The following is an 11413-nucleotide window of genomic DNA, read 5'->3' on the forward strand; positions in this document are numbered from 1 at the left end:
ACCGAACAGCGTTCAGAAAACGGAGACAGGCTGCTGAGTTTAGATAGCCAGAGAACGTTCAGAACCCGAGGAGCTGAGAGTTTCAGAGATTTGATGAATTTCTCTGGCCACAGGATGCCAGTATTGAACCACGCTTCATTTGATAGCATTCCTGGGATGAAAAGAAAATGTGCTCTTCAGGGAATAGTCGGATGCGCAGAGAGCTTTTTTCCCCCATCTGTGATGGAGTGCTTAATTCGTCTGGATCTATTTATTTATAGAAACACAAGCTTCTCACCCAAGGAAGAGGGGACCGGTACCCCACTGACATACTCAAATTCACGGGGATGCTGGAGCCGGCAAACCCCAGCCAGGGCTCCCCGCAGCCGTTTTCCTCGGCTGCCTCTCTTTATCCGTCCAACCCCATCACAGCTGGGAGTGAGTGGGGTGACTGGAAGTTGGTCCCTCTGGCTCCGGGCGAGATGTGGAGGACAGCTGTATTTAAACAAAATCTTTAGTTATAAAGAATCATACCGGGCAGCACCAGCAAAATGACTGTTGTCCGTCGTGGTGGACACAGATTTTGCAAAACCAGAATTCTAAAAGCATGTTCTGCATACGGTGTGCTGTGATCAGTTTGTTTATGATGCTTCACTGAAAGCTGCTGCACGCATTTGACGGACTCTTCACGAAGACTGAGGTGCGATGTTTTACATGAGTTAAGCTTGCCTGCGTTTCTTACCAAACCATCTTCACTGTAAGGGTAAAATGGGGCCATGCATGTGAAAAGGTTTCGAAGGCTTTTCAAAAAAGAAAAAAGAAAAACACAGATACTGTTGTTATGATTTCTGGGGAAGCTTGGTTTCATGCTAAGGTTTCATAAGCTTATTCCAGTTTGGCTGTAGTTCCCACGCTTGTACCAGGTATGATTGGGTAAATCAGATTTTGCAAGGGCAGTAGTTGTTTCAACGGATTTCAGAAACAACTACTGAACATGGAAGACAAAGCTAAAAACATTTCAATTGCTATTTGGTCTTATAGCTTACATAACTAAAAACACCAAATGCAGACTCAATGGCTCGACTTTATTTAAAGAAATATTGTCGAGGGGCTGATTATCCCCAAAGCCAAAGGCCCTGTATGGGTAGGGATGTAGTTGGAGACCACATGCTCTGCAGCTTTTTTGGGCAAGCAGGAAGCTTCCTCAGAGGCTTACTTGGGTCTGCTGAGTACCGCTCTGTGACCCCCATGGCTGTAGATGACCTGGTGGGAAAAGTTGGTAGGACTCCAAAAGCCCCTCAGAGCCCAAATCAGTCACTCTGCTCAAACCTCCATCATGATGAAAATTATTCAAATCTCGAGATCCCAAGAGAGAGCATAAGAAAGCCACACGAGGGACTGTCAACAGGGCTGACTGAGCGTGGAGGTTCTACTGGGTGTGTAGAACCAGGAGAGAGGTTCTTTGGCCCCAAAAGTGCTACTGAATAGAAGATCCAAATGGAGCTTTCAGGAAGGAGAATGTCACACGAGCGAAGCAACAGGATCTCTTAAGTTGCTCTGCCTTTGTCTGGAACCCATGCAGTGTTGTGACATGGGTCAGTAAGATGTCTAAGAAAGCCAAGGGCTGGGGGCTCCAGAATACAGAGACACACTTTTGGAAAAGACTTTCGTTTGGGGCATGGAGGAGAAGATGCTGCATAAAAAAAATAAATAAATAAAAAAGTTGTTAAAAAAAAGAAAAATCTCAGTAGACAAATGCATAAATAGTCACACACACTCAAGAACTTCCGTCGTTATAGAGACTAGTTCGAGTAGTGACTGCAGGACTTCTCCAGAGAGGAAGGGCTGCAGAGCATGTCCCCTTAATCCCACTGCTTTGCATTTGACCATGGCAGAACTCTTGTTATTTAAAGCTATCAGTTAGTCCTAGCTCCATCTCTGCCTGCAGAAGCCACATCGCCCTTACTATTGACTGATATCTACTTTTCCACAGTCTATTTTTCTAGGATAATTCTATCATTTCCCTTTCCTGTAGACATGAACTTCAATTGCTCTTGAGCGCTCCCTTGTGCTCCATGTACATCTCAATGTCAAGAGTGGGCTGTGACAAAGTAGAATTCGTTCGAGAAACATTTACATAGAGTTTACCATTTGCCAGAATGATGCTGGACCCTTTGTAATGAATGTATATTATAAAAATCAGTGTGCTGAGAAAAACAACTTTGGGGAACACTGTTAGAAAATAAAGGATGAAAAAACGTACCTTTTTTAGTGGCATTAAATATTGCTTGGAAGGGACTCTTACCGGTGACAAGTCATAAGAGAGGATAATGATGGCCTGTCTGGATGAGAGATGATGTGGCTCTGAAAACCATCAACACAATAGGCACCAGGGGCTTCAGGACCAGTAGCAGTTTGAAGAGGTTTTGTGGAGACCAATTACAGAGATAAGAGGTAGACAAGAACTAATATCTCAGGAAAGTGGAGTCACAGAGTTCTAAGACTGTCGAGATAAAATGACCGTAGAAATCACCTAGCCCAGTGACCCCTGCACTTTAGCGTCTATCAGAATCATAGATTTATGGGCCCTACCTTCAGTTTCTGATTCAGTAGGTCTAGGATGAGGCTTCAAAAGTTGTATTTCTAATATCTCAGGTGATTCTAATGTTGCTGGTCTGGGGATTACACTTTGAGAACCACTGATCTAGTCCAAGACCCTCATTCTTATTTATTTATTAATTAATTTTTAAATTAAGATAAAATTGACCTATAACATTGTGTTAGTTTAAGGTGTAGGAAGTGTTGATTTTGATATATTTATATATTGCAGTAGATAAAACAGTAGCATTAGCTAGCACCTTTACAATGTCTTTATCATGGTAAACATCTTTATCATTTGTTGTTGTTGAGAACAGTTAAGATTTAGTCTCTTAGCAACTTTTATAATACAGTATTGTTGACTATAATCTCCAGAACTTATATATTTACTAGTTGTATGTTTGTACCCTTAAACAACATCTCTTTAATTTCCCCACCCTCCAGCCCATGGTAAGCACTCTCTGCTTTCACAAGTTCAGTTTATTTAGATTCCATGTATAAGTGATATCATACAGTATTGTATTTATCTGTCTGACTTATGTCACTTAGCATATGTCTTCCAAGTCCACCCATGTTGTTGCAAATGCAGGATTTCCTTTTTTCTCATGGCTGAATAATATTCCAGATGTGATATATATACCACATCTTCTTTATCCATTCATCTGTTGATGGACACTTAAGTTATTTCCTTATCTTGGCTACTGTGAATAATGCTGCAGTGAACATGGGTGTACAGACATCTCTTTGAGATACTGATTTGAATTCCTTTGAGTACATACCCAGGAGCAGAATTGCCGGATCATACCGTAGTTCAATTCTCAATTTTTTGAGGAACCGCCATACTGTTTTGCATACTGGCTATACTGATTTACATTCCCGTTAACAGTGTATAAGGGTTCCTTTTCCTCCACATCCTCACCATTTGTTATCTCTTGTCTTTTTGATAAAAGCCATCCTTTTGCTAACGTGAAGGTGATATCGTGATTTTGATTTTGATTTCCATGATGATTAGTGATGTTGAACACCTTTGCATATACCTCTTGGCCATTTGTATACCGTCTTTGGAAAAATATATCTATTCAGGTCCTTTGCCAATTTTTAAATTGGATTATTTTCTCTTTTGCTATTGAGTTGTGAGTTCTTTTTATATTTTGGAGAGTAGTCCCTTATCAGATGTATAGTTTGCAAATGTTTTCTCCCATTCTGTAAGTTGTCTTTTCAGTTTATTGATTGCTACCTTTGCTGTGCAGAAGCTCTTTAGTTTAATGCAATTACATTTATTTATTTTAGTTTCTGTTGCCTGTGCTTCTGGTGGCTTATCCAAGAAATCATTGCCTAGACCAATATCAAGGATCTTTTCCCCTATGTTTTCTTCTAGGAGTTTTATAGTTTCAGATCTTACATTTAAATCTTTGATCCATTTCAAGTTAATTTTTGTGATTGGCATGAGGTAGGGGTTCAGTTTCATTCTTTTGCATATGGATATCTAGTTGTCCCAAATACCATTTATTGAAGAAACTGTCCTTTCTCTATGGTGTGTTCTTGGCACCCTTGTCAAAAATTACTTGACTATATATGTGGGAGTTTACCTCTGTGCTCTCCATTCTTTTCCACTGATCTATATGCCTGTTTTTATGATAATACCATACTGGGTTTTTTTTTTTAAGATTTATTTATTATTTATTTATTTATTTTTGGCTGCATCAGGTCTTAGTTGCGGCACGCAGGCTCTTCATTGTTGTGCACAGGCTTCTCTCTAGTTGTGGCGTACGGGTTTTCTCTTCTCTAGTTGTGGCACGCAGACTCCAGAGCGCGTGGGCTCTGTAGTTTGCAGCACTCGGGCTCTCTCCTTGAGGCGTGCGAGCTCAGTAGTTGGGGGCGCGTGGGCTTAGTTGCCCCACTGCATGTGGGATCTTAGTTCCCTGACCAGGGATTGAACCCGCGTACCCTGCATCGTAAGGTGGATTCTTTACCACTGGACCACCAGGGAAGTCCCCATAATGTTTTGATCGCTATAACTTTATAATATAGCTTGAAATCAGGTATTATAGTGCCTCCAGCTCGGTCCGTCTCTCTTAGGATTACTTTGTGGCTCTAAATAAATTTTAGGATAGTTTTTTTCTATTTCTGTGAAAAATGTCAGTGGAATTGTGATCAGGATTGCATTGAATCTGTAGATCACTTTGGGTCATATGAACATTTTCACAATATTACTTCTTTCAATCTAGGAACATGGGGTATCTTTCCATTGGTTTGTGTCTTCTTCAGTTTCTTTCCTTGAAGTCTTATAGTTTTTAGTATACAGGTCTTTCACCTCCTTGGTTAAATTTATTCCTAGGTATTTTAATTTTTTTGATGCTATTGTCAATGAGATTGCTTTCTAATTTCTTTTTCAGATAATTCAATGTTAATGTATAGTAATACAACTGATTTCTGTGTGTCAATTTTGTATCCTGCAATTTTACTGAATTTATTTATTATTTCTAACAGTTTTTTAGGGGTCTTTGGGATTTTCTATATAAGATCATGTCATCTGTGAACAGAGATCATTTTACTTCTTCCTTTTTGACATGGATACCTTTTATTTATTTTTCTGCCTAATTGCTCTGGCATAGTACTATGTTGAATGCATCCTTGCATTCTAGAGATAAAACCCACTTGATCATGGTGAATGATCCGTTTAATGTGTTGTTGAATTTGGGTCCCTAAAATTTTGTTGAGAATTTTTGCATCTGTATTCAGCAGGGATATTGGTCAGTAATATTCTTTTCTTATAGTGTCTTTGTCCGGACTTAGTATCAGCGTAATGCTGGCCTCATAAAATGAGTTTGGAAGTGTTCCCTCTTCTTCATACTTTCATATATTTTCATGCTACTAATTAGCATATTTTTGTTTCAGCTTAAAGAACTCCTTTTAGCATTTCTTGTAGGGCAGGTCTAATGACTACAAATTCCTTTAGCTTTTGTCGACCTGGGAAAGTCTTTCTCTCTCCTTCATTTCTATATGACAGCTTTTCTGGGTGAAGTATTCTTGGTGGTAGTTTTTTTTCTTTGAGCATTTTGAATATATCATCCCATTCTCTCCTGGTCTGTAAGATTTCTGCTGAGACATTTGCTGATAGCCTTATCAAGATTCCCTCATATGTGATGATTCTTTTATGTCTTGCTGCTTTCAAGATTCCCTTTTTGTCTTTGATTTTTGAGAGCTTGATTATAATGTGTCTCAGTGAAGACCTCTTTGGGTTGAATCTGTTTGGGGATCTTTGAGCTTCTTGTAACTTGATGGCTGTATCTCTTCCCAGATTTGAAAGTTTTCAGCCATTATATTTTTAAATAAGTTTTACGTATCTTTCTCCTTCTCTTCTCCTTCTGGGACTCCCATAATATGGATAATTTTTCTTTTGATCATGTTCCACAGTTCATGCAGGCTTTCTTCTTTTTTATTCTAATTTCTTTATTCTCCTCTGAGTGGATAATATCAAGAGGTCTGTCTTGAAGCTCCAAGATTCTTTCTTTTGCCTGATTGAGTCTACTTGTCAAAGCTATTACATTTTTCATTTCATTCACTGATTTCTTCTCCAAAATTTCTGATTTTTTTTTTAATGTGTTCTATTTCTTTGTTGAATTTCTCATTTTGTTCATATACTATCCCCGAGTTCATTGATCTGTCTGTGTTCTCTCACATATCACTCAGCTTCCTTCAAATCATTATTTTGAATTCTTTTTCAGATCAGTCACAGATCTTTATTTCCTTAAGGGCAGTTAATGGAGTAGTATTGCATTCCTTTGGTGGTGTCATGTTTCCTTGCTTTTTCATGTTTCTGATGGGTTTGTGTTGATATCTGTGCATTTGAGGATGAAGTCACCTCTTCCGGTCTTTTCAGACCGGCTTCAGTAGGGAAAGACTTTCACCTGGAGGTGGCTGTTAGAGCACCTGCTGACTGAGTTGCAGTGTCTTTGGTTCCCGAGAAGGCATAGTGATGTAGTCTCCATGCCACTCCACTGGCTGAGGCTGAAATTGGCCGGACTGTGGGGTTCTTATATGGCTAAGGCTGCAGAGGACCTATAGGTGGCAGGTAGGGCTATTGGTATCTTCAGAGGCTAAGGCTGCTGACATCTTCCTGCTCTCCTCTACTTTTTTGTCAGTTGAGGAGACCCCTCTTGGTGCCTGGTCTGATGTGCTGACACTCAGAGTTCTCAGAGCAGTATTGGATCTGAGGTCCGGGGACCAGGCACACATGGAACTACTGCAGTGCCAGGGTCCTGGAGCATAGGCACACTTGCTGTGGCTGTGACACAGGTGTCTAGGGCATGGACATGTGCAGATATCCTATGGAACTGGTACTTGGGTCTCAAGGGCTCACTGCTGTGACTTGTGCTGGTGAGAGGGAATACGGCAGTGACGAGGGCCCTGGGATGACAAGGTGCAGTGGTGGCTTGGGCAGAAAAGGCAGAGTGCAGTAGTAGCACAGCCTGGGAATGGTAGGTCAAAGTCTGACCTCTGCCCCCAGCCCTCCCCCCGCCCGCTGGGAGCGCTCACAGGATAGCAATAGTACAACTCCGGTAGTTGTTTGTTAGAGCTGTGTGTTGGGACTCAGGGAACTGGGCACAGGGTAGTGGCAGCAAGGCCCTGGCAATGACAGTTCAGAGCCGCAACCTGGGATGGGAGGTGAAGTTCAGGGCAGTGGTAGCCTGGTCCCAGCCTCCATGGGTCAGAGTCCTGACCTGAAATCTGAGGGGCGGGGCTCAGGGCAGTGGTAGCACCCCTGGCAAAGATGGTTCAAGAGCCTCCATCTGGGGTCGAGGCGGAGCTCAGGGTAGAGGCAGCAGCAATGAAGGGTCTCAGCCTTGACCAGACCTGCCATGGGGGTGAGACTCCGGATAGTGGCATTGCCCTTAGCAATGATGAGTCAGAGCCAGAACCTGGAACCTGGGAGGCAGTAAGAACTCATCTCAGCAATGACAGTTCAGAGTCTTGACCTGGGATGGGGCAGGGGGGTGAGGCCCAGGGCAACAGCCAATTCGGGCAGCCAAAGCATGACTTGGGACCCAGGAGGCACGGCTCAGGTCAGGGCGATTGCCTTGGTGATGGTGGAGCAAGGCCTCACCCTGGGGCTGGGGTGGGCAAAGAGCAATGGCCGCTCTGGTGTCCTATATGGAGATGTGCTGTGGTACCCAATGTGTGAGAGTGGGGCACAGCAACAGCTGGGACCCCTGAGGGCAGGTCTCACCTCAGCAACATCTCCAGCCTCTGGGAGTAGATCCAGAAGAGGGGGTACTACAGGCTGCTCCATCAGCCAGGGTCAGCATCATTGAAGACCGAGAGACTCTTGCACCAAGAGCTGTAGACATCCACAGTGGCGAGGCTTGCTGTGGCTCTTCTGCTCTCCTTCTCCCCACGTGGTGACCTTCCTGAGAGGATTCCTCCTGGTGCCCAGCAGCTCCCGACTGGGGGATGGGGTGATGGGGGCAAAATGCTTCCTTTGCTTTTGTATGTGGCCATCCTTGATTTTTGAGCTCTGCCAGCTTTTTTGCTGCTGCTTCTTTGTTGCCTAGAGCTTTTCCTGAGCTGTTTTCTTCCATTTGTAACTGTTTATTGTTCTTGGTTTTCTTTTTTGTTTGCTTGTTTTGGGGGGTGGGAGACCTCCCGACCCTCCGTCTTGCTGACATCACTCCCAAGTCCCCCATTCTATAGAGGAGGCAAATGAGGCCCTAGGAGAGAAAATGTTTTGCTCAATAATACGCTACAAGTTTGAGACTGGAAATTATATTCTGATTCTTCTGATGTTGCTGAGGAGTTGGATGTACTCTCATAGGTGCAAAAACAACAAACCAATTTTAGACTCAATATGAAGTGTATTTTTGAAGATTTATTTATATCTTGGTCCTATTGTCTCAAAATATTTTCAGCCTCCTGGTTCAGGAATAAAAGTCCTTATTTGAACGCAAAATATTAATGTATTATTTTTTTAAAAATAAATTTTATTTATTTATTTTTATTTTTGGCTGCATTGGGTCTTCGTTGCTGCGCGCAGGCTTTCTCTAGTTGTGGCGAGCGGGGGCTACTCTTCGTTGCGGTGCGCAGGCTTCTCATTGCTGTGGCTTTTCTCGTTGCGGAGCACGGGCTCTAGGCATGCAGGCTTTAGTAATTGCAGTACGTGGGCTCAGTAGTTGCGGCTCGTGGGCTCTAGAGGGTAGGCTCAGTAGTTGTGGTGCACGGGCTTAGTTGCTTCGCAGCATGTGGGATCTTCCCGGACCAGGGCTCGAACCCGTGTCCCCTGCATTGGCAGGCGGATTCTTAACCACTGCGCCACCAGGGAAGCCCCGGTATTAATGTATTCTTGCTGAGAAGCCATCATGGGAAGTTACAGAGGTGACTAATAAATTAATTGAGCATGATAGGATTCTAATGAAATAAATAATTCTTGAAAGTGCTCTATGAGATAGGCGGTTGTGAGTTTTCAATATTCAATCCCAAATAATTTGCATTTTGCTGTTTTTATGCATTTCTGATTTCTGTGCATTTTAAATTTCTCTTCTTTATTTCTTTGTAGACATTACAACCAGAACATTACAAATAATACTGGAAGTTGTACCAGAAGAAGATTGTCATAAATTATAAATTAATGCATTTGAAGTCTTGGCAATCTATCCTTGGCTTTGTTTCTGCCCAAAGGGCTGAAACAAAAAATGGATCTTCACTCCTTTTATGAAAATCCAGAGGATTGCAACTTTGGAGATGGACTAAAGGAATCGGTTATTTCTGTTTAGTCTTCCAGTGTATTCAAACTGGTTTCTAAGAAATTTAGTTATTATTCCATGTAGTTGTAGAACGCTGATATGCAATTATACCGTAAGTTCACATTGACCATTGAGTCCCTGATACCTACCTGTTGAGGTTAGGGAAAAAGACTACAGAACGGCAGTTACTTTAGTGGTCTTTCTCTATGACATATCTTACGGCTAAGAACCTTCAGACTGAAAACTGAGATGTTTTCTTTAATATGGGTTTTGTAAAAACAATTTTTATATACTATAGATAACTGTACTGGGAAAATTGTTTTCTACTCTTCTGGGGAAAAAAAAGTGTATGTCATCATTATGGACAGAGGAAAGAAAGAAATTTATTTTACATTGGCATTGCATTGCTTCCCACGGATATCAACTTAGATATCATTCATGTTTTAATGGATTATACCCAGAGCATTTTGAAAAAGAAAAAAAAATTAGGGGTATGCCTAATTTTGATCAATGCATTAAAGAAGAGTTTCTAGGGGCTATTGTTTATGAGGCAAATCCAGGAATTATGTTTAAGTAAAAAAAATGCTTGAGAATTTATGATGTTAGGATTTTTTTCACTCGTTATCAGGAAGCTCCGTAGTTACATGCCATTTGTTTTCATGGCAGCCTAATTGATCAGGAAGGGATGTAACGCCTTTCTTAGAGCAAAGCAATAGTCAGTTTGGTATTACATCCTCTTAAGCATGATCATGTGTTTCACTAATAATTTACTCTTTGATAAATACATCTAAATATGTGCATTTTTAAATCTTCAAGTTACAATATCAACAGAAGACGGAAATCACCAAGAAAGAAAATGCCCAAAATATTATGCCCAACTCTATAGTTCTACATACATTGTTAGTGTTTCTGAACATTTTTTTAAAGTCTCATAGCTATTTTTACATGGTGATGAATTTTGACAGTTTTACGTTTTGTTTATACATTTTATATTGTTAAAATATCTCTTTGGACAAAACTGTCCAGATCAATTAGGAAAAGACGTGTATTTACATAAAAATTAAGGAAGAAATGTCACTGCTAAATAAGATTTACAACTGATGTTTCTAAGAATGTTTCCATTTCTCTCTCTAGGCTTTATCAGTAATTTCCTGACAAAGTAAAAGAGATAACTGATAACAAATTCACTGAAAGAAACTGTACATGAAATGTATATATTCAGACAGGTATTACTATGCTGGGTTTAGAAAATACTGTGGAATTTTCAAATGAGAATAATATAATGATGAAATTTGTTAACCATTATTTACTTGTCTCAGTAAATAGTCATGGCCAGAATTTTTTCATTCTGTAATTTTTGTCCATTTGAAAAGAATTTTTAGAAGAATTACACTGATTAAAATCATTAATAGCAGATATATAGAGTTCATAGACAGTTGATCAAAGTAGAAATGATGATAATTTGAGGCAATTTCAATTAATTAATTTTCAATTCGTTAATTTCAATTTCAAAATTTAATTCAGTTAATTAAATTTCATTTAATTAAATTTCAATTTAATATATATCTGAGATTGAAATTTTTTGAGCCAAACGTAGTGTTTGGGTCTTTAAGTGAATTTATAAAAATTCCTTCCTTTTTCTCTTACCATGGATTTTCAGAATTTGATCTGTAGTCTGTACATCTTATATCCATTTGTCTACATCTGTCCCCACTAAATTGTTGCTATAGGTGAAAACAGATTTCCTTTATACTCTTTTTTACAGTCTAGGCCCATGTAATCTAAACCAGCAAACTCTCCTGGAATTGTTTTTTTCCCCTAATGAAAAAACAAATGGTAAAGTCTCATGGAGAAGTTTGTATAGTTACTGATTATTCCTGAGGTTAATGTGCTTATATCAAAAGTGGAAGATAGGTCTCCTCATTTTAGTTATTTTAGTTTTGGTTCTAATTTCTCTTTAAATATGTCATTATACAAGCTAACTAGATTACATATTCATTATTATTTTCATCATTTTAAAAAATGATTTTTGCATTGTTAAATTTCTAATGCCGTTGTAATACCATTTTAACCAGATGGAAAGTCAGTCAGTAATT

The 11413-nt window shown here is 40.1% G+C and overlaps 1 protein-coding gene across 1 annotated transcript in view; it reads left to right on the forward strand.

Annotated features, from left to right (window-relative positions):
* Positions 1-9198, forward strand: part of SLC7A11 (solute carrier family 7 member 11) — a 90073-nt gene extending 80875 nt beyond the window's left edge. The window contains exon 12 of the mRNA XM_061191082.1: positions 9131-9198. Coding sequence (XP_061047065.1) covers positions 9131-9198 — 68 coding nt within the window. The remainder of the gene's footprint in view (positions 1-9130) is intronic.
* The last annotated feature ends 2215 nt before the right edge of the window (positions 9199-11413 follow it).

The sequence above is a fragment of the Eubalaena glacialis genome, chromosome 5, assembly GCF_028564815.1.
Source record: "Eubalaena glacialis isolate mEubGla1 chromosome 5, mEubGla1.1.hap2.+ XY, whole genome shotgun sequence".
NCBI classification, from domain to species: domain Eukaryota; kingdom Metazoa; phylum Chordata; class Mammalia; order Artiodactyla; family Balaenidae; genus Eubalaena; species Eubalaena glacialis.